Consider the following 23,933-nt stretch of genomic DNA (forward strand, 5'->3'; position numbering starts at 1 on the left):
CCAGACCCCATTTCCTGCTTTACTTTTCATCACACCAATCATAACTGTTAGACAATTTTCTCTCCCCCGCTGGAATGCAAACTCCTCGACGGCAGGCATTTTTGTCTTTCTTGTTTCCTGCTGTATCCCCACTGTGAATGGCACAGAGCAAGTGCCCAGCACGTACTTTCTGAAAATGGGAGTCATCAAATCCAGGCTGGATGAGGAGCTGCCCTACAGTGAGAGAGTGCGAGGTCTCGTCAGGCAGAGACCAGGGCGGGGAGCTGGAGGGTGGCAGGGCAGGACTGCCGTCCAAGCTGCATCCCACTGGGGTGTTGCCTTGGGGGAGGGGCTGAGGTGGAGGGGAGGGTGTGACAGATGCCTCTGCAGGGCAGCAGTGCCAGCTGCTTTGCAGGGTCTCTGGGGTGAGGGTGGGCAGCCCATGCTGCCCAAGCCCACGGGACACACCTGTGCATCCAAGTCAACCCTTCCACACTGTTCTCTCCAAACTCCCACCTCTCCCTCCGCATCTGCCACTGCTGGCCTTGCCTCTACTTCCTTGATAACATAGGAGCCAAGACCTTACCTTCCCACCATAAGTACAAACCTGATGATACCTGCCCATTGCTACCCTTTCTCCTGGAGCAATGCAGGAGGTGCCCCCCACCCCAACCTATCCATCCCGTAACACCCCCAGGTCAAGGCCTCCCTGGTGGTAGAGGTGCTGCTTCTGGGCCAAGTTCCCCCGGCTTGGGGATTATGGGACCAGGGCCCACCTCCTAGGGGCACCTAGGTGCCCCATAAATGTCTGATGATGGACCTGGGAGCCTGTGGGGTGAACAGGAGGGGCATGGAGAGAATGGACCTCTGTGGGTGAGGCCAGGACTGGAGCTTGGGAAAGAGCCTCACGTTTAACTGTGCTGCAGCCCTGAGTGGCCACGGGGGCCTGAGGCACAGCAGAGTGAGAACACACAACCTCAGACTGCAGGCAGGCACCAAGGAAAGGGGGCAGTGGGGGAATCCCATTATGCGATGGGAGGGAGAGGGGTGAGGAGTTGGTGGTGATGAGTATGCACCACCTCTGGGAGAGGGTGACAGCAACCAGACCTGAAACACTCTTGACCTGACTTTATGTAAACAGAATGCCAACTGCAGCCATTGACAGCGAACTCAGTTCTTATGACTAGTGACAAAACAAAAGAAGTGCTGTGGTCATATCTCAAACTGAATGTCAGTCTACTTCCTTGGTTATGTTCCGTTACAGTAATAAACTCTCTTCCTAAGTATGCAGCCTCTATAATCTTTTCCCTTCTAACAAATACGGCAGTCTGATAACAAACTGGAAAAGCAAACCGAAAAGAAATGAGGTCACACGCAGTAGGAGCAACGGCAGGGGAGTCGGGGGAGGAGCCTGTCTCACACGGCGGGGAGCCTGTCTCACAGGAGGGTCTCTGGTTTGTGGACAATGGCCTCTGTGGGCAGTGGCTGTGGAGTGGAGGGAATGAGAGAGCCCAGCTCAAGTCTCGGGATGGGAGAGGCTGGGACATTGCCAGGGGAGTCGGGGTGGAGCCTCATGCGGTTTCTTTTCACTCCCTGGTGTGAACCAGCTGGTGCTTGACCAACTTTGACCGCTGGCTGAAGGCTTTCCCACAAGCTGTGCAGTCATAGGGCTTCACCCCAGTGTGAATCCTCTGGTGCTGGATGAGGACCGAGCGCTGGCTGAAGGACTTCCCACACTCACTGCACTGATAGGGCCTCTCGCCGGTGTGGATGATCTGATGCTGAATGAGGTGCGAGCTCTGGCTGAAGCCCTTCCCACACTCGATGCACGCGTAGGGCTTCTCTCCAGTGTGGACTTTCTGGTGGTGGATGAGGTTTGAGCTCCGGTTGAAGGCTTTGCCGCACTGGTTACACTCGTGGGGTTTCAACCCATTATGGATCCTCTGATGCTGAATGAGAGTTGAGCTCTGGCTGAAGGTCTTCCCACACTCAGTACATTCATAGGGCTTCTCTCCAGTGTGAACTCGCTGGTGCAGGATGAGGTTGGAGCTGCGACCGAAGGTCTTCCCGCACTCGCGACACTCATAGGGCTTGTCGCCCGTGTGCACACCCTGGTGCTGGATGAGCGCAGAGCTGTGGCTGAAGGCCTTCCCACAGATGCTGCACTCATATGGCTTCTCTCCCGTGTGGATGATCTGGTGCTTTCTGAGCACTGAGCTGTAGCTGAAGGCCTTCCCACACACACCGCACACGTGAGGCTTCTCTCCAGTGTGGATTCTCCGGTGCTGGATGAGGCTTGAGCTCTGGCTGAAGGCCTTCCCACAGTCACTGCACTTGTAGGGCTTCTCCCCCGTGTGGACCCTGTGATGCTTAATGAGGTTGGACACCCGGCTGAAGGGTTTGCCGCACTCGCTACATGCATAAGGCCTCTCCCCGGTGTGGACCCTCTGGTGCTTCCTCAGGTGTGAGCTCTGGCTGAAGGCCTTCCCACACACGTCACACTTGAAGGGCTTCTCCCCTGTGTGGACCCTCTGGTGTTTGATAAGGTTGGAGCTCCGCCTGAAGGCCTTCCCGCAGGCGTTGCACACGTATGGCTTCTCCCCGGAGTGGATTCTTTGATGCTGGATGAGGTTGGAAGTCCTCCTGAAGGCCTTCCCGCACTCACTGCATTCGTAGGGCTTCTCGCTCACATGGGACTTCTGGTGCTTTTTAAGGCTGGAGCTCTGGCTGAAGGCCTTTCCACACTCAGTACACACGTGTGGCTTCTCTCCGCGGTGGGTAAGCCGGTGCCTGAGGAGGTCTGAATGTGTGCTAAAGGGCCTTCCACACTCATTACATATGAAGGACTTCTGTCCAGTGTGCGCTGTCTGATGCTGAATAAGATCGGGGCCTCCTTGGAAGGTGTTCCCACACTCGTTGCATATGAACGGGCTTTCGGCTGCGTGAAGCCCCTCACAGCTGATTAGGTCCATGCTGCGTGGGAAGCTCTGGCCATGCGTGTCGTGCGGATGTGGCCTCTCTTCTGCAGGGGCTCCCTGACGTGCCACTGGGCTTGGGCTCAGACTGAAGCCTCTTTTGACCTTGTCACAGTCCACCTCTTTCTCTCCTGAGGAGCTCCTGAGAAGCACTTGCACTGGTGTGAAGTCCCCCTCCCAGCAGGGGGACTGTGCCTGTCTCTCATCCTCAGGGACCTCCCAGTCTCTTTCTAATGCACCGTCACAGAGTTCTCCAAGCTCAGGCGTCTGGGAAACATCACTGGCGTGGTTTTCTGATGTTTCTGCCTGTGATTCCAAATCCTCAGAAGCTTCTTCCTTCTGAAGAAACTCCTTGCCCTCAGTCCTGGGGTCCCAATCTGAAATGACAAACAAGAAGTCACATGGAAGGAAACAGGGAAACACAGACAAGTCTGGGAGCATGGGACCCACGGTGGGTGGTGGTCCCAGGTCTCTTGAGGGGACTGTGAGGGGCTGGCAGAGCTGAGGGGACCAGGCTGCACAGCAACTGAAAACCAACCCTAACCTGACCCCCAGACCCCACATCTCAGGAAAGCACCTGCAGTCTCCCGACTAAGGCCACCCAAAATCCTGGCCTGAGTCGAGGCAGTCCCTTGGCTGTCCTTCCCCTGACCCACAGCAGGCCATCAGCAGGTCCTGTTGGCTTTACCTCAGAGCATGTCCCAAACCCAGGCACTCACCCTCCCACCTGTTCAAGGAAAACACAGCTCCCTGCACGTTGCATTGCTAGACATTCTACCTGCCTCCTGTTCCAGATGCACAAGCCTGGAGTTGGCTGCTTGGCCCAGCTCTCATTCTCTGGGCGCCCACCACTGGCTTCACAGGTGTGGGCCTGGGCCCAGGCCAGAAGGTGCAGGGCCCGTTCCCTTCAAGGAAGCAGAACTGGCTCCGACTGCATGGTGATGACTCTGGAATGTCAGACTCCATCCCACTTGACAGAGAAGGCTTCAGCGACCGTGCCCCATTTGCCAAAGCAACCTGTACCTCTCGGCACCTGCACTGTGACTGCACTTTGTTAGCTGGTACCAGGGCTCAGCTGCTGCATCCATCCTTCCGTGACAGAGACGTGCACAAGGCTGCTTGTCACATTGGGAGGCACCCCCTTTTTCACACCTGAAGGACAAGGAAACTCTGCTCTACTGGATCTCTCTCTCTCGTTATACCTGAGACATCCAGGCCAAACCACCCTTTGCTCCTGCCTGGATGGGGAGTAGCTAACCTGGCCTCCCACCTTCCCCTCCCGCCCACAGCAGTCTGGTGACAAGAGCACTTTGACAACCTCCCCCCTCTGCTCCCGCTTCTCCTGAGCAGGAGGGACCCGCTCCCCTTGGGGTCTGCCCTCCCCGATGGTCCTCATGCTCCCTCCTTCCCTTCCCTTCTGCTGGTCTTGGCTCAATCACCTCACGGGAGAGGACTTCTCTGACCACTGCCCCCAACAGGGCTCTGTGTCCCCAGGCTGTCCCCTCCCTACCCCCAGCCTCCTTGGGCCTGCTGCCCTCTGACCTACCCCTCAGCTCAAGACAACTGCCTCTCCCCACCTGGAACTTCAATCTACCACCACAATAGCCGTCTGTCTCCCCCACCCCAACTGGAGGCTTCTGTTATGCTTGGATCTCAGTGCAGACCCAGCTTGGCCATACGCTCAGCCTGTTTGCCTACCATGCCCATGTGCCTGGTGGTGACAATTCACATTCTGGTCACCTGACCCATGGCCCAGCTGGAAGCCCCTGCATAGAGTCTCTGCCAGGACCCCCTCCTTGGAGCTTGGCCATGCGGCCAGCACACAGATGCAGGCACCGTGCTTCGCCTTCCTGCTGACCCTCATGCAGGCCTGTCATCACTCGCTGCACGCGGGCTACCATCTTCTCCCAGAGCCCCAGCCCCTGGGCACCTGTGGTAATGTCCACAGGCCGCTGGACTGACTGACGGTGGTGGGGGGAGGCACAGTGAGGGCTGCAGGACAGACAGGGAGGTCACTGGAGGAAACAAGGGTCTGGATGGGATGACACAGGGCTCACTATGTCCCCTGCTGCACCCCATGACTGATCCGGGGGGCTCCACCCTCTCCTGGTTGCATGTGGGGAAGGGACGGAGCTTTTCCATAAAGGGTCAGAGAGGGACCATCTTGGACTTTGTGGCTGCACAGTCTCTGTCATATGGTCTGCTTTGTTATAATCCTTAAAAAACCTTCAACCGTTCTTTGCTTGCAGGCCCCAAACAACTGGCTAGCTGGATCTGGCCTGTAGGCCATGGCTTGCTGAACCCTGACTGAGGTAAGGTCATTACTGTGCTCAGGAAGCGGTGGCAATAGGAACTGGTTTTTGAGCCAGAGCTACTGTTGACCTGGAAGAAGTTTACTGAGACAGGAAACAAGAGCGAGTGAGGTGAGGATGATGAGAGGGCATTTTTGATTTGCTAAACTGGATACAATTCTCCTCTGCAACATAAGAACTATTGGAAAAATAATGAAAGTTCCTCTTTTGAAAGGAAATATAAAGTCATAGAAATATGGCTTCCCTTAAGAAAAATCTTTTTAAAAAATTGGGTTTAATGGTGAAGGAAAAGATTTGAAAACAAATACACTTGTTTGCACTGTCTGTGTTGCCCCCACAAGTGTGACACCAAATGGAGAAAAGGGTGAAGACTCTGAGCCCTTCCAGCACACAGCAAACCTGTTAGACTTCCTGAGAGACAACACTAAAGACCTTTATGATTAGTTGCTTCCATGTTTGTGAAAAAGTACCCCTGTCAAAGCCACACTTGTGAGCGCCACGTGTGGCTGTGGCTGTTGAGGGGCAGAGCTGTGGCTCTCCAGTGCTCACCCTGCCGTCTGCCACACAGACCCCAGCAGCACCACAGACTCGGGTGGGGGCTCCGTTAGTCTCCCATCTCCCACAGGGGCGTTGTTTTCATTTTACTTAATAGTTTGTTGAGGTGAAATTGACAGACAAAAATTAACTGTTTGAAATGAGCAATTCAGTGGCATTTAGTGCACTTACAATGTTGTGTGATCAACATCTTCATCTTGTCCCAAGACATTTCCATTACCCCAAAGCCCCTATGCACTAGTTTATCTCCATATCTCCTGGCCCCCAGCTCCTGGTAACCACAAACCTGCATTTTGTCTCCATGGATTTACCTACTCCTGACATCTTATATGAATGAAATCATATGATTATGTGACTTTTGAGGCACACTGCACCAGGTGTAAATGAGGGAGCTTCACTCCCTTTTTTGACTGAATAATATTCCATGGTGTAGCTAAAGTACATTTGGCTTATACATTCATCCAGTGATGGATGTCTGGGCTGTTTACACCTCTTGGCTATTGTGAATAGTGCTATGAACACGATGTACATGTACTTGTTTGGGTATCTGCCTTGAATTCTTGGCGCATATATCTAGCAGTGGAATTCCTGGGTCATATGGTAATGCTATGTTTAAACTTTCAAGGAACTGCCAAATTGCATTCCAGAGTGGCTGCACCATTTTACATTCCCACCAGCAATGTACGAGGGTTCCAGTATCTCGAAATCCTTGAAAGCACTTGTTAATTATTTACTTTATTATTACAGCCATCCTAGTGGGTGTGAAGTGGTAATCTTACTCGGGTTATTTATTTATTTTTTCTTGCGGTATGTGGGCCTCTCACTGTTGCGGCCTCTCCCATTGCGGAGCACAGACTCCAGACATGCAGGCTCAGCGTCCATGGCTCACGGGCCTAGCCACTCCGCGGCATGTGGGATCTTCCCGGATCGGGGCACGAACCCGTGTTCCCTGCATCGGCAGGCGGACTCTCAACCACTGCGCCACCAGGGAAGCCCCTTACTCGGGTTTTGACTTCATTTCTCAAATCACTGATGAATTTGAGCATCTTTTTGTTTACTAGTTGGTCATTTGTATATTTTCTTTGGAGAAATGTTTATTCAAGTCCCTTGCTCACTTAAAGAGTAGCCTGTTTGTCTTTTGTTGTTGAGTTGTAAGAGTCCTTTATATATTCTGGGTACTAGACCTTTGCCAGATATACAATTTGCAAAGATCTTCTCACATTCTGTAGGATGTCATTTCACTTTTTTCATAATGTCCTTTCATGCCCCGAAGTCTTTAATTTTGATGAAGTCCAATTTACCTTTTTCTTTTGTTGTTCATGCTTTTGGTGTTGTATCTAAGAATCCACTGCCAAACTCAACGTTATGAAAATGTAATGTTTTCTTCTAACAGTTTTATGATTTCAGTTCCTGAATTTGGTAGTTGGATGATTCTGAGTTAATTTTTGCATATGGCATGAGGTAGGGAGCCAAGTTCACTCTTCTGCACATGGAAATCCACTTGTCCCAGCATCATTTATTTAACAGAGTTCTCTCTCTTCACTGAATGGTCCTGACACACTGGTTGAAAATCAATTGGCCTCAGATGTATGGGCTTACTTCTAGACTCTCAATTCTATTCCATTGTTCTGTATGCTTATCTTACGTCAGTACCAAACTGTTTTGATTACTGAAGCTTTGTAGCAAGTTTTGAAACTGGGAAAAATGAGTTCTCTGACTTTGTTCTTTTGCAAGCTTGTTTTGGTTATTTGGGGCCCCTTGAATTCCATATTAATTTGAGGACTGACTTTTCCATTTCTGTAAAAAGGCTGTTGGAATTTTGATAGGGATTGTATTGAATCTGTAGGTTGCTCTGGATAGCACTGACATCATAACACTATTAAGACCGAAACATGGACATGGCATGTCTTTTCAATTATTTAGGTATCCTTTCTTTTTTTTTTTAAAATATATAAATTTATTTATTTACAGCTGCATTGGGTTTTTGTTGCTGTGTGTGGGCTTTCTCTAGTCGCGGTGCATGGGCTTTCTCTAGTTTTGGTGAGCGGGGACTACTCTTCATTGCAGTGCATGGGCTTCTCATTGCAGTGACTTCTCTTGTTGCAGAGCATGGGATCTAGGTGTGCAGGCTTCAGTAGTTGTGGCATGTGGGCTCAGTAGTCGTGGCTCGTGGGCTCTAGAGCGCAGGCTCAGCAGTTGTGGCACATGGGTTTAGCTGCTCCGTGGCATGTGGGATCTTCCTGGACCAGGGCTTGAGCCTGTGTTCCCTGCATTGGCAGGCAGATTCTTAACCACTGCATCACCAGGCAAGTCCCAGGTATCCTTTAATTTCTTTTGGCGATGATCTGCAGTTCTCAGCCAACACATCTTTCACCCACTTGTTTAAATTTATTTGTAGATTTTTTTCTTTTTGATGCTATTATAAATGAATTGTTTTAATTTCCATTTCAGATTGTACATTGTTGGTGTACAGAAGCGCAACTGATTTTGTGTGTTGACTTGTACCCTGCAACTTTGCTGAATTCATTTATTAGCTCTAGTAGCTTTTTAATGGATTCTTTGGTATTTTCTATATATAGGATCATGCCTTAGGCAAACAGAGGTAGTTTTATTTCTTCTTTCCCAATCTGAATGACTTTTATTTGTTTTTCTTGCCTGATTGCTCTGGTTACAACTTCCAGTACAATACTGAATAGCACAGGTGAAAGCAGGCATATTTTCCTGATCTTTGGGGAAAAGCTTTTAATCTTTCACAAATGTATATGATGTTAGCTATGGGTTTTTCATGAATGCCTTTATCATGTTGAGGATGTTGCCTTGTACTGAGTTCCCTCAGTGTTTTTATCATGAAAATGTATTTGGTTTTATCAAATACATTTTTTTGCATCAATTGAGATGATTATAGCTTTTCTCCTTCATTCCATTAATGCAGTAAATGACACTGATTAGTTCTTATGTTGAACCACTCTTGTATTCCTGGGTTACATCTCACTTGGTCACAGGATATAATATTTTAATGTGCTGCTGGATTCAGTTTGCTAGCATTTTGTTGAGGGTTTTGCATATATAGCCATAAAATGTCTTAATATATAATTTTCTTTTCCTGTGATGTCTTTATTTGACTTTCCTTTCTCTTCTATAGTTTGGAGGAGTTTGAGAAAACTTAGTGTTAATCCTTCTTTAAATGTTTGTTAGAATTCACCAGTGAAGCCACTTGGTCCTGGATGTTTGTTAGTTTTTTTCTTTTTTTTCGTTTGCGGTACGCGGGCCTCTCACTGTTGTGGCCTCTTTCATTGCGAAGCACAGGCTCCAGACATGTAGGCTCAGCGGCCATGGCTCACGGGCCCAGCCGCTCCGCGGCATGTGGGATCTTCCCGGACCGGAGCACGAACCCATGTCCCCTGCATTGGCAGGCGGATTCATAACCACTGTGCCACCAGGGAAGTCCCTCAGTTTAATTTTTGTAGTGTACCATTTTTTTATTCCTTTTGTGTATATTTTAAAGATATTTTGTTAGTGGTATCATGGGGATTATAATTAATATCTTAACATCCTAAAACAATCTGGTTTGGTTTCCCACCCCCCTCAGCTTTTTTGGTCCCCTGCCCCCAGCTTTATTGAAATATAATTGCCATATAACATCATGTAAATTTAAGGTGTACAATGGGATGATTTGATACATGTATATATGCAAAATGATGACCACCATAGGGTTAGTCAACACATCCATCACCTCACATAGTTACTATTTTGTGTGTATGTTTGTGTGGTGAGAACTTTTAAGATCTACTCTCTTAGCAATTGCCAAGTATACATTATTAACTATAGTCACCATGCTGTACATTAAATCCCCAGAATAGAGCCACTGAGTTTGAACTGTTACCAACTTAGCCACAACAGCATACAAAAACTCTGCTCCTATACAGATATGTTCCCACCTTAATGAGGTTGCTGTCACAAATGTATCTTTATATGCTGTATGTTCAATAGTATAGGTTTGTGATTATTTTTATGCATTTGTCTTTTAAATGATATAGGAAATAAAAAGTGGGTTTATAAACCAAAAATACAATAATACTAGCTTTTACCCTTACCTATGTGGATAATTTTACCAGAGTTCTTTAGTTCTTTTTTTTTTTTTTTTTTTTGTGGTACGCGGGCCTCTCACTGTTTTGGCCTCTCCCGTTGCGGAGTACAGGCTCCGGACGCGCAGGCTCAGTGGCCATGGCTCACGGACCTAGCCGCTCCGCGGCATGTGGGATCTTCCCGGACCAGGGCACGAACTCGTGTCCCCTGCATCGGCAGGCGGACTCTCAACCACTGCGCCACCAGGGAAGCCCTCTTTAGTTCTTTGTATGGCTCTGAGTTCCTGTCTAATATCCTTTTTTTTTTTTTTTTTTTTGGCGGTACACGGGCCTCTCACTGTTGCAGCCTCTCCCGTTGTGGAGCATAGGCTCCAGATGCGCAGGCTCAGTGGCCATGGCTCACGGGCCCAGCCACTCCGCGGCATGTGGGATCCTCCCAGACTGGGGCACGAACCGTGTCCCCTGCATCGGTAGGCGGACTCTCAACCACTGCGCCACCAGGGAAGCCCTCCTTTTATCTTAATATGTAAGAACCCCTCTGGCACTTCTTCTTTTTTTTTTTTTAATATTTATTTATTTGGCTGTATCAGGTCTTAGGTGCAGCACATGGGATCTTTCGTTGTGGCATGTGGGCTTCTCTCCAGTTGGGGTGTGCAGGCTCCAGAGCAAGTGGACTCAGTAGTTGCAGTGCATGGGCTCTCTAGTTGTGGCGCGTGGGCTCCAGAGCATGTGGGCTTAGTTGTCCCGTGGCATGTGGGATCTTAGTTCCCCAACCAGGGATTGAACACATATCCTGTGCATTGGAAGGTGGATTCTTTTTTTAAAATTTATTTATTTACTTATTTATTTTTGGCTGTGTTGGGTCTTCGTTTCTGTCCGTGGGCTTTCTCTAGTTGCGGTGAGCAGGGGCTACTCTTCATTGCGGTGCACAGGCCTCTCTTGTTGCGGAGCACAAGCCCCAGACGCGCAGGCTCAGTAGTTGTGGCTCACGGGCCTAGTTGCTCTGCGGCATGTGGGATCTTCCCAGACTAGGGCTCGAACCCGTGTCCCCTGCATTGGCAGGCAGATTCTCCACCACTGAGCCACCAGGGAAGCCCCGGAAGGTGGATTCTTAACCACTGGGCCACGAGCGAAGTCCCTCCCTCTGACACTTCCTACAGAGCAGGTCTATTGGTAATAAACACCCTCAGCTTTTGTTTATCTGAGAATATCTTAACTTTGCCTTCACTGTGAAAGGTAATTTTGCCAGATGTAGAATTCTTAGTTGGCAGTTTCATTCTCCCAGCAGTTTAAATATGTCATCCCACTACTTTCCAACATCCAAGGGTTCTGATGAGAAACTGGCTGTTAATTTTATTGAGGATCCCTTACACAAGACGGGTTGCTTCTCTCTCGCTGTCTTCAAGATTCAGTCTTTCGACAATTTGATTATAATGAGTCTTGGTGTGGATCTCTTTGAATTTGTCCTAGTCAGAGTTCACTGAGCTTTTTGGATGTGTAGGTTCATGTCTTTCATGACATTTAAGATGTTTTGGCCACTATTCAAATATTCTTTCTGCCCCTTTCTCTCTCTCCCTTCTTTCTTGGCCTCCCATATGTGTGTTGGTTCCTTTGATGGTATCCCACAAGTCTGTTAGGCTCTGTTCACTTTTCTTCAACCTTTTTTCTTCCTGTTCCTCAGACTGGATAACTTCAATTGTCTATCTTCAAGTTCACCGATTCTATTGCCTGCTCAAATCTGCTGTTGAAACCCTCCAGCAAACTCTTCATTTCAGTTATTATAATTCTCACATCTAGGACTTCATTTTTCAAATTTTTGGCTGCACCACGTGGCATGTGGGAGACCAGGGATTGGACCCATGCCCCCTGCAGTGGAAGCGTGGAGTCTTAACCACTGGACCACCAGGGAAGTCCCAGCTCTAGGACTTACACTCTGTTTCTTTTTGTAATAAATAAAATATAAATTGTATATTTACAATTATCTCTACTGATTTTCTCATTTTGTTCATACATAGTTTTTAGCTCTTTGCCCATGGTTTATTTCAGATCTTTGAGTACCTTTAAGACAGCTGATTTAGTCTGTCAAGTATCTGTGCTTTTTCAGGGACACTTCTGCCAATTAATTTTTTTCCCTTGAATGGGCCAGCCATATTTTCCTGCTTATTTGTATTCTTTATGATTTTTTGTTAAAAACTGGACATTTGAATATTTACTGTGATAACTCTGTAAATCAGTCTCTCCTGCCTCCAGGGTTTGCTACTCTTAATTGTTGGAGGCTCCAGTCATCCGTTCTTTTAGTCACTTTCCAAACTACTTTTGCAAAGACTGCATCCCTTGTCATGTGTGGTCACCAAGGTCTCTGTTTCTTTAGCTTGTGTACAGCTACTGTTTGAATGGAGAGTTCCTTGAACACTAAGAGTAAAATAAAAATAATACACCTCTCCCAGCCTTTGTGGGTTGGCTCTCCTGGGACACTAACACTATTACTCTGCTGTGGCTTCCTGCTTTCATTAATTTTGGAGATCAGCTACAGGTTATGCTACAATCTTCATAGACCTTTTCTTTCTTTCTTTTTTTTTGTTTTTCATAGGTCTTTTCTTAGCATATATCCTATCCTGGGCAGGTACGTGGCTTTCTAAATTCCCTGATATACAAGGGTGCTTTTGAATGCCCTCATTTCTCCAACTTTCCCTCCTAGGCTTTAGGAGGTCAACTGTACTGTTAACTGATGTCCCAAGTGGCTGTGGGATTTTAGTTCACCTTTCAGTGTTTTTGAGCCCACCACTTTTCTGCTGAGTAAGTTCTGAGTTAGGCAACACAGGGACAAACACTTTGCATTCTTTATCCAACCTCACACAGGTGAGAACAAAGAAAATAATTTCTGAATAAGTTCTGCTCTGCTCTTTCTGGAACCAGGGACCAGGTCCCACACTGGGAACACAGGCTGCTCACTTTCAATATGCTGCTGAACCAGGGAGTGTTTGTAAAGCTTTCCATGTTAAGTTGCCTTTTTCTTGACTCAGCATTTGTTTGGTTGTGTAAACCTGTTTTCTAGATTTCTGACAAAGTTGGTCCTGATGGCTTCTACCTGTTTTTTTTTCTTTTTTTTTTTTAAATAATTTACATGGAGAAAGGGGTGTTTGGAGCTGCCTACTCCACCATTTTGCTCTATAGCAAAATGGTTTTTAAAACATGAACTACCATCAATCTGTTTTTTTCCTGGAGCAAGAATCCTGGCCTAACTCACCATTCTCTGCCTGGTATACCCCTGGCCATCTGGCAGCAGGCTTTGTCAGGGCCACTTCTTTGGCTCTGTCATGTTTTTCATCCTCTATCCATCTCCTCCCTCCAACACACCTAGGACTGCCTTGTGCCATCTCTGCCCTTAGCCCAACCTTCCCTGGCCACACAGGGTCTGAACAGGGTACTCTGCCCAGATGTCCTGAGTATGACAAACGGTTCCACGTAGTTAAGAGTGTCTTCTTGTATAACAGCCACCATCAGATCCCAGTAAGGAAAGCTGACAGTGAGTAACCATCCTGATCACTGCTGAGAGGTCCACAGAAGAGGTGAGTTAGTGAGTGGTGTGCAGGAAGGACTCTCTGGTATCTGACGGGGATGGGAGCAGCTGGGCAGTGTGAATGGAACAGGGCCAAGGCTTGGATTAGGGCAGAGACCTGAGGGCACGGACTACCACCAGCCTGGTGAGTAAGTTAGGCAGGGCTCAGCTGGTGACCATCATGTCACACCCCTCTATGTCAGGTGAGGAAAGCAGTGTCCCACTCAGGGCACCAGGGCAGCCAGGTGCCAGGCCAATTTCCTCTCTTGGCCCCTTGACCTCCAGCCTTGGCCCCTCAAGTCCACAAGGCACTCTGCCCCTAATGGTGACACACAGACCTCCTGAGGTAAGTGCAGGGTGATGTAGACAAAGTCTCCTCAGAACAAGGGCATCAGTGGGGAACTCACACCCAGTACCTGGCTGCTGATGGTGAGGGGGGGTGGCTTCTGGCTCAGCGTCACCACAGCAGAGGGGACCATGAAGTGCAGATCCAGGGTGGGTCACAGCGGGAGCATCACTCACACAGGCCTGTGTTCTGGGGGTCCAAGGAGATGGTCCAGGGACTGAGGGTTCCATTTCTGCCTCTTCAGGGCGTACTCTGAGGCTGGGCATGGCTGGGACCTGGAGACCAGCAAGGACACAGGTGAGTGTGCAGAGGGGATAACTCCAGGGGTTCACCCACCCACCAGGTAGGGGTCACTTCCTTCACCCCTGCAGCCTGAGACCTCTGGAAGGCCTGGTGATTGGTGCCACATTCCCTGATCTTGGAACCAAGGGAAGGGTGAGCCAGCCACGAGGACACAGACTCACAAGCCAGGGCCACAGGTGGGAAATGGTGAGATGCTGACCACAGAGCAAGGTGAGCACACAGTGCCTTGTTGGCACCACCTGGAAGGGCCCAAGCTTTCCCTGATAAGAGGAAAGCAGCTCCCATGGAGCCTGTGCCTGCTGTGGTGGGCTTGTTCCTGACACAATGCCCTGAAGGTGGACCACTGGACCCACTCACGGGGGAACAGCAACTCCAAAGGTTGGGCTGCCAGGGGTAGCCTGAGCTGCAGACATGCACAAAATCATCACAGTGCCACCCTATTGGTCAGCCCTGAGTTGTGTCCCCCTGGCAGCATCCAGAGTGGGTGTTCCCATCCCCAACCTCCTGGGCTGTCCTCCCACTGCACCAGTGGCTCCCTCCCAGACTCCTCATCTCCCTCTTCACGTTGGTGCTCCAGGGTTCACTTCTGTATCTACACCAACTTCCTTGGTTAATCTGTCCAGTCCTGAGGCATCAACATCATTTATCCTGTGAAGACTCTCAAACCTGGGCTCATCTCCAGGTTTAAGTGGTCTCTCTGAGCAAGGGACAGGACATTCCCACCCAGACACATGATGGGTTCCCCACATGGACCAAGTTACTGATTTCCTCCACCCCTCCCACTACCCTGTCTCTGAGCAAATGCACCATGCCCTGCCCAGCAGCCCATCTGGGAGTGGGGCAACATCCCTCCGCCCCTTATTCATATTGTACCATGAGCAGGTACCAGTGACCCGTCTGCCCTTCAGGGGTGGAGAAGATGAGGCAAAAGCCCATTGTAGACACTGCCTGCCAACCCTTGGACTGAATTTCTCCTCTTGGGACACACGCTTTCAGTGTTTCCAAAACACCCACTATATGCCAGCATCTATTCCAGGGACAATGTGACCATCACCCTCATGGGTTTCAGTGGGGAGACAGATAATAGCAAATGCATCAGTGAGATGGGCAAGTGCTCTGGGAACAGGTAGCAGAGAAGGGGTGGAGCCTGGGGCAGGCGGGCATTTAACCAGGCCCAGAGAAGAGAGGGTTTAGGCCATGCCTGGCTGGAAAAGGAGAAGAAAGCAAGAGTGAGATGGGGCAGAGATGTGAACAGAGCTCAGAGACAGTTGCTGGGGGACAGACTATAAGAGGTCTTGACTGCCTGGTGAAAGTGAGACATCAGCCACATTTCTACTTTGGGAGACAGAACTAATGAAACATCTTAGGAAGATTCACCTGGCGTGGGCACTCAGAGGGATGGTGCATAAGATTCAAAGCAGGGAAAGCACTGACTCAAGGCACTCATCCATGTAGCAGCAGACAGAGAAGATGATGCTTCCAAGGGGCGAAACTTCACTTTCTTCCAACGGAAGAGTCAATCATTTGTAACATTTATTCAGTTCATTTTATTTTAAAATCTTCAAGTCATTATCACTGTTTCTGAATAGGGGCACAGTCATATGGCTCAAAATTCAAAAGGTTAAAGAGGACTTAAGGTGAAACATCTCCCAGCCAGCCACACTACTCCTTCCCAGTTTCCAATGTGTCCTTCCTGATTACTCTAAGCTTACACAAATACGTGTGTTTTTTCTTTGCCTTTTTATTATAAATTGTACCAAACTAAGCTCATTTTAAAATTTTTATTTATTTATTTATTTAGGGCTGAGTTGGATCTTTGTTGCTGCACGCGCCCTTTCTCTCGTTGCAGTGAGCGGGGGCAACTCTTTGTTGTGGTGTGTGGGATTCTCATTGCAGTGGCTTCTCTCGTTGCGGAGCATGGGCTCTAGGCGCCCAGGCTTCAGTAGTTGTGGTTCGCAGGCTCTAGAGCGCAGGCTCAGTAGTTGTGGCGCACGGGCTTAGTTGCTCCGCGGCATGTGGGATCTTCCCAGACCAGGGCTCGAAACTGTGTCCCCTGCATTGGCAGGCAGATCCTTAACCACTGCGCCACCAGGGAAGCCCCGAAAACTAAGCTCATTTTACATTTTGTTTTTCTCACTTCAGTATTTGTGGGATCTTGCCCAGGAGGACACAGACTGATCAGTGGTAGCAGACTGCTCCTCCTCACCCATGTCCACATCCTATCCCTAGAACCTACACTACACAGCGAAAGAGATTTTGCAGAGGAAATTAAGTTTACGGGCCTGGATTATCTTGGTGGACCCAACCTAATCACATGAGCCGTTGCTGACTCAGATGCACGGGTCATATGCAAGGAGTGGGGCCTCCAAGAGCTAAGAACAGTCAGCAAGGAAAAAGCAACCTCGGGAATTGGATTCCACCAGTGAGCTTGGAAGCTGATTCTCCTGGCTAAGGGCTCTACCTGGTGCTAAGCAAAGATACAACTGTGAAGACCAGCAGCCACTTGTCCATAGCAGGCGTCCACGGGATGGGCATGACCCAGCCTCAGTCCCACTCCCTTGGGGGAGAATAAATTCCTCCCCATCCCCAGAGCCCCTTCTCCACCTGGAGGACGAATCCACCACCGACTGGGCCTCCAGGCAGGACACCTGGTGCCAAGCGACAACCCCATTCATTTCTCACCGGGCTCCGTACAGTTCCGACGTTCGCACCAATTCCTGAGGCCCTTCCTCCGCCCCAACCCCGCGCGTCAGAACACTATTCGCGCACACTTGCCCGTCGCACTGTAGCAGCCGCGCCACGCGGTCCCGCAGCCCGGCTCCAGGTCAGGGGTTGCTCGGCTCCGCCGCGCACCCTCGCAGGGCGCCCCTCGCACGCCCTCCCGGGAGGGGCCCTCGAAGGCTGTGACCCGCCCACGCCCCTTTACGGACCCCCGCGCACCGAGCCTAGGCCTCCCGGGGCCGGCACCCACCGCGGCGGCATCGGAGTGACGAGGGAGCGCGGTCAGCAACGCCGAAACGCCACCACGGCAATCGCCAACTCCGGGAGTCGCTCCGGGAACAGAGCAAGGCCGCGGGGCCCAGGCCACTCGGCCCTTAGGCGGACCCCGGAAGTCCCGCTCCGACTTCCGGCTCGCGGACCCGCCCAGCCCAGCCCAGTGTGGCCGCTCTAGACCGCGGGAGGACGAGCGACTCGGTGGATCCATGCTTGACCCGCGCGAGGTGCCAGGAGCCGCCGGGAGCCCCGCGATCAGAGTCGGTTCGTGCAACTAACCAGGGTGGCAACTACCTAAAAAAAGACAAGCGATTATAAATGCAGGGAGAACTAGGGACTTAGATACACAGGTACCTAGAATCGGAACAGGTTTTGCTTGATAAAAACATGATGATGCACGTGGAAGAAACTGAATCCCTCAATCAGTAAATGATTCGACAGATAGATGGGAAAATCTCAAATTCCTTAAGTGGGACTGTCCATGAAACATTTACAAAAATTGATTATACAGTTAGACATAAAGAATACAAATATTTTAAAGTATGCATTTTAAACTACCAAAATTAGAATAGAAATACATAATAAAAAGTTGACTCCCAAAACTCTTTAACTATTGGAGTTTACGAAACGCTATCTACATAACCTTTGAATCAAAAATGATACTAGCTGGAAAATTGCAGACTATTTATAAAGCAATGAAAAGCAAAACACTTCATTCTCACACCTACGGAACCCAGTGTAAAGTGTAAAATATATAATATCCACTGAATATTTTCAGAGAAAAATATATATGACTATATCGCCTTAAATACTTTTTCTTTATTAAAGAAGACAAAAGCATTTATCCTTAAGAAGTTAGAAAAAGGAGCATTTCTCCGAACCAGCAATAACCAATCAGATAATGTAACAAAAATGAAATGTCTTGGGACTTCCCTGGCGGTCCAGTGGTTAAGACTCCATGCTCTCAATGCAGGGGGCCCGGCTTCGACCCCTGGTCAGGGAACTAGATTCCGCATGCCGCAACTAAAAAAAGGTCCCGAGTGCCGCAACTAAGACCCGGTGCAGCTAAATTAACAAATATTAAAAAAAATGAAATATCTTCCACAATAGCAACAAAAACTATGAAATACTGGGGAATTAACAAAGAGCACTCAAGTTTGTACGGCAGGTTCCCCTATGCAGTGATCAGGGACCGGCGTTCCTTGGCTGAGGATTTTCCGCTTGCTGACTCGGAGGGGAAGAGCAGAACACATAATAGGGATAAGAAGCTGCTTCTCCCAGTCTTCCCACGTGGCCGCCTGCTGTAGCAGTATGCAGCCCTTGCCAAGAGTACAACCCAAGTCCCATCCCATCCCTGATGCAGCTCAGGTGAGTCCCTCTGGACAAGGTGCAGCCTCTCCACCAGGTCGTATAACTAAAGGGCAAGTTGCCTGCCCCCTGACACCCAAGTTGCAGTGTGGAGAAAGAGGATGGGAAACACAGCAGTGTCCAAACTATGCTGGCTGGGTCCGAAGAAAAGTCTGATGTGGGGTTGTTGTGCACACTGTGTAGATATTTTATTTTTTAATATTTATTTATTTATTAGAAAAAATCTTTTGGCCACGCTGTGGCATGTGGGATCTTATTCCCCAACCAGGGATCGACCCTGCGCCCCCTGCATTGGAATCGTGGAGTCTTAACCACTGGACTGCCAGGGAAGTCCCTGTAGATATAAATATATATATATATTTATATATATATATAACATATATATAATATATATAAATATATAGAAATATATAAATATATATATTTCTATATATATATTTCTAAATAAATTTATTTATTTATTTTGTCTGCATTGGGTCTTCGTTGCTGCGCGTGGGCTTTCTCTAGTTGCAGCAAGCGGCGGGGGTTACTCTTCGTTGTGGTGCTTGGGCTTCTCATTGCGGTGGCTTCTCTTGTGGAACAAGGGCTCTAGGCACGCAGGCTTCAGTAGTTTGGGCACATGGGCTGAGTAGTTGGGGCTTGCGGGCTCTAGCGCACAGGCTCAGTAGTTGTGGTGCACGGGCTTAGTTGCTCTGCGGCATGTGGGATCTTCCCAGACAAGGGCTCGAACCCATGTCCCCTGCATTGGCAGGTGTATTCTTAACCACTGCACCACCAGGGAAGTCCCTGGTAGGTATTTTAAATGCAATGATTTCACACGTGTAAGTGACTTTAGCCCTCATCTCTGTGCAGGGTGTGCAGAGTCTCCTGTGGGCAACTCCACATGAGTGCTGGAGCCCCTCTCCCTGGCAGGGAGGAGCTCCAGGACAGCACCCGGTACCCAGACTCAACTCCAGGAGGAGCTCTATGGGCCCTGGGCCTCATCAGGTCTGACTTGGCCCTCCGGGGGCCTTCCTTGTCCATGACCCATCCTCTTGCCCACCTGCGGAGGGAGGTGATAGGCTGCCCTGGCTGGGACTGTCCAGATTTACAGGGGCCTCCTCATTGACAGTTGGAAGCCTGGGTCAGCTTCTTGTCTGCATACTTCCATTTAGTTCCACATGCAAAGGCCCCATCTAGTCACAGGTTAAAGCCCGAGGTCCCTTGTCTTTTATTTATTTCCCTCTATATGCTTGCCCTCCTCCTCTCTCTCTCCAGCTCAAGGTACCTTGAGACCACCTGCAATGCCAGGCCTGCTTACGAGACTTGGTCAGCACAAATCACAGGCCATAGGCAGAGGGAAACTCCCCTTGTCCAACTCTGCTCTCCTCCACCTGTGCCTCCATCTGCCTTCCTGCAGCCTGAGTCTCTCTAGGGCAGCTCTTTTGAAAGTGGCAAGAAGTAACCAACACTTGCCAACATTCCAAACAATTCTGAAACAATTTCTCTAGGGTTATAGTTTTAGTCACACGTTGTCTACTCCTAATACATCATAAGCAAGGGTCATACCAAATACTTTTCCATGCATAGCAAGGGTCACCAGCTTTCTACCTGTAACACCTCTGCCCTCACTGCCTGATCATTAAGCCAACTGCACATGTAGTAGGTTCTGTTTCAGCACCTACCTACTGCCAGGTATCAAGTACTGGATTAGTTAGAATAAAGCTCAGCTGATGTAAAGAGGCTCAAAACTAACATTGGCTTCAGTGAGACAGAGGGCTGTTTCTGTCTTCTGTGATAGACCACATGGCTGTGGTGGCTGTCCTCTTGAAGATGGAGGGGCACAGGCCCCTTCTACCTGAGGGCTCCACCCTGCCCAGAGCTCAATCACCATTTCAGCCAGTGGGAACAGGACAAGGTGACACCTTGAAGATGCACGTATCCCTTCTGCCTGTGACCCACATGCTACATCTCACAGCATTGCCACTTGGAAACATCACCTTTGCTTGGATGGGCAAGTGTCAGGTAAAATTTCATGTCTGAAAAGGACAGGGAGAATGCAAAGACAGTCAGGAAGAACCAGCAGGCTCCGCATGTCCACCACAGGGGAAAATAACACAGTCAACACAAAACCAGGCAGCAACATCAGAAAACTAAGGAGGAAAAAACTGATAGATGTCCAAGACAAAAACCCACCATAATGTGTCCATTGAAAAGCACGTTTGAATAGAATATGGTTGATCATAGAGCCTTTGACCAGGCCTCTGCCCAAACCCCATCTCCAGTGGGCCTCAGGTTCTGGTCAGGGGTGGGGTGTAGGCTGGTGGTTAGAAAGTCACCACCTCAGGACCACTGGCTGTCCCTCTCAGTGTCAGCACATCTACCTTTGTTTTTCTGTGACAGTTCAGATTGGCTGAAAAGTAGTGTTTTTCATCAACTTTGCAATAAAATCATTTAATTCTAAACTAATTCATGAGATGGTGGTGTTTTTACTGTAATACATAATAGACCACTAAGAAATGTATTGAGAAGAAGTTATTTAATAAATTTAGAAGAAAAAAAAGGGGGAAAAAACTGAAAATAAGAATGGGCCATAAAAACTATCCAAAATTGCTTTTCACAAGACAAACTATATAGTGAAGCCTGAAAATTTCTGTTAAATGGTTGATTGCTAAAAAACAAAACCAAAACATAAAACTAGATAAAAGCAAAAAATGAAGAAGAAATCAAAACTAGTTGTTATGGACTGAATGTTTGTGTCCTCCCAACATACATTCATATGTTGAAGCCTAACTTCCCAAAGTGATGGTATCTGGAGGATGGACCCCTGGGAGGTAATTAGGTTTAGATGAGGTCATGTGGGCGTGGCCATTGACAGAACTAGTGTCCTTATAAGACACAGAACTAGAGTCCTTATAAAACACTGCAAAAAAAAAAAAGAAAAAGAAAAGAGGAGAGCTGTAGAGAGAGGTCCCGTCTTCTTGGAGAATACTTAAGTAATCATGTATAGAATGTCGGTAGAAATATGGACAGTAGAGGCCATTCTGGTGAGGCCTCAAATGGAAAAGAGGAACATGCTATCGGAAATTTGAAGAAAGGTGACCATGGTTATAAAGCGGCAAAGAACTTGGCTGAATTGTATTTGTGGGAAGTAGAACTTGAGCAATAAAACTGGATTTTTAGCTGAGGAGATTTTTTTTTTTTTGAGGAGATTAAAAAAAATATTTATTTGGCTGCACTGGGTCTTAGTTGCGGCACACGGGATCTTTAGTAGCGACATGTGGGCTCTTAGATGTGGCATGTGGGATCTAGTTCCCTGACCAGGGATCAAACCTGGGCCCCCTGCTTTGGGAGTGTGGAGTCTTAACCACTGGACCACCAGGGAAGTCCCTAGCTGAGATTATTCATAAGCAAAGTGTTGAAGGAGTGACTCGTAGAGTAAAATGTGAGAGGAGTGAAGTGACCTGAAGAGCCATTGGTAAGCAAAAAGGAACTAGAGTGTAAAGATTTGGAAAATTCTCAGCCTGTCCATATTGCAAAAAATGAGAAAGTACGTTTGGAAGAGGACACCACGGATGTGGCTAGGTTATTACTCAGTAAAGAGATTATGGGATTATATGAGCAGAAACACTTCTGAGATCCCGCAGGACTGAACCATAGAGCTATTTAGCTATGATGTGCACTTTTCTGCAAGACATGGGAAGAATGGTCATAAAGGCGATTCAGGTATCATCAGGGTCACCTTCTCGGTTTCAAAGGGGGAGCCCATCACCATGGTTTCAACAGACCAAATAGTGGCCAACTGATGCCTTGGGGGGTGTTCTCTGGAGCCTTCTCTCTTTTTTTTTTTGTGGTATGCGGGCCTCTCACTGTTGTGGCCTCTCCCGTTGCGGAGCACAGGCTCTGGACGCACAGGCCCAATGGCCATGGCTCACAGGTCCAGCCGCTCCGTGGCATGTGGGATCTTCCCGGACAGGGGCACGAACCCGTGTCCCCTGCATCGGCAGGCGGACTCTCAACCACTGCACCACCAGGGAAGCCCTCTGGAGCCTTCTTGATGCGACCCCGGGGGGGTCACTGCTCACTCCCCATGGCTCCATCCTGCGGAGGCCCCTCACTGCTTTAACACCGCAGAGTTTGCTCCCTCACTGTGCCAGCAGCAGCTCCACCGCTCCTCTCCAGGGCACCCCATTCTACACCTGGGGCCTCAAGTGTTCCCAGTGGCCAACACCATGCTGTCTTCAAGCAGCCCCACATTTTGAGGACTAGACTCCCGCTCCCCAGCAGCCCTCCTGTACCCGCCCCAAAGCCTCACTGCAGGTGCATGCACTGTCTTTCTCAGATCTTGGGGCCCATGCTTCATGCCCTCGTGTGGACTCCCCTCAACTCACTGCCCTCCACGCCCTTCCTGCTGACCTTACCCAGCCTCACTGCTAGACTGGCCCTGGCTCTTTTGGTTCGGGATGTCACAGAAGACTGTCTGCACTTGCCGCCCACACGTGTGCACGCCTGAGACAGCCTGGCTCCAGCCCCTCTCCCACCTTCCCCAGGGCTTTACGGGCCAAGCATCTGGAGGTGTGAGAATGAACGCGTGGGTTGAATGGAAGCTCCGTGGGGCTCCCAGCTTCCACGTTGATTCTCTGCTGCTTCCTGGGTCTCAGGGCTGCCGTAGCCTGGTTCTCTAGTTTTTCTCACAATAAATGCCATGCAGAAGACTGGCAGGTCTGCTGCCTCAGGGAGGATCTGCTAGAGGTGGGTTCTGGGCAGCCTGCACTCCCTCCCACTGCCCTGTTCTCCCTTAGCTCCCGGGACCTAGGGGAGCTGTCAGTCCTTGGAGCCTGGGTGCACTAGATCAAAGCCTGTGATCCCAAACCCAGAAATCTGATCCCCTAACTTCTTCCCAAGGGTGTGCAGTTGGAAGTAAGAGGTGGGGAACGAGTGACTTGAGATTTCTCCATGGTTGGCCAGTGTTTGAAACACGCAGTGACCACTGGTCTACATGAAATGCTTAGGATATAGAAGCAAATAAAGACCAGTCCTCACCCTCAAGCAGGCCCGCAGTGTTGAGGGGGAAACAACTGTGCCCATCACAGGGCACGCAGCATGCAGGGCTTGGGGACCCGGGCCCTGCAGCTACTTGCTGTATTCTTCTAAGATGAGAGCTTCCTGAGGTGTTCCTTCAGCCGTAGTAGATGGAAAGGATACCTTACTTCTTCTGTTCCATGCCCAGCTATTCTACTCCCTTCCCCCCTCTATTTTTCTTCATAGAAAAACAGAATGTTGGAGCATTCACCACCGTCCATTTATCTGCTCACCATCTTTCTCCCATGCTAGAATGTATGCTCTATGAGGGCAGGGATTTTGTTTCATTCACGGCTCTGTCCCCAGCATCTAGAACCATACTCACAATAGGTACTAATTATATATGTTTGTGATTACATGAACCCATGAATCAACAATACTAGTTCTCTGTTAAGG

General features: G+C 49.1%; 1 protein-coding gene across 2 annotated transcripts; it reads right to left on the reverse strand.

Annotated features, from left to right (window-relative positions):
• Positions 1–1,092: 1,092 nt before the first annotated feature.
• On the reverse strand, positions 1,093–17,334 carry ZNF16 (zinc finger protein 16). Of its 2 annotated transcripts, none has more exons than XM_033419700.1 (3): positions 17,086–17,334; positions 13,882–14,086; positions 1,093–3,331 (listed from the first exon to the last, which is right to left on the reverse strand). In XM_033419700.1, exons 1-3 carry the CDS (start codon positions 17,317–17,319, stop codon positions 1,566–1,568), a joined length of 2,205 nt encoding a protein of 734 aa, XP_033275591.1. In that variant the 5' UTR covers positions 17,320–17,334; the 3' UTR covers positions 1,093–1,565. The 2 variants fall into 2 exon arrangements, with proteins under 2 accessions (XP_033275591.1, XP_033275592.1); XM_033419701.2 differs by having other exon boundaries at positions 17,055–17,227.
• Between the last annotated feature and the right edge of the window lie 6,599 nt (positions 17,335–23,933).

This window comes from Orcinus orca, chromosome 17 (genome assembly GCF_937001465.1).
Source record: "Orcinus orca chromosome 17, mOrcOrc1.1, whole genome shotgun sequence".
NCBI classification, from domain to species: domain Eukaryota; kingdom Metazoa; phylum Chordata; class Mammalia; order Artiodactyla; family Delphinidae; genus Orcinus; species Orcinus orca.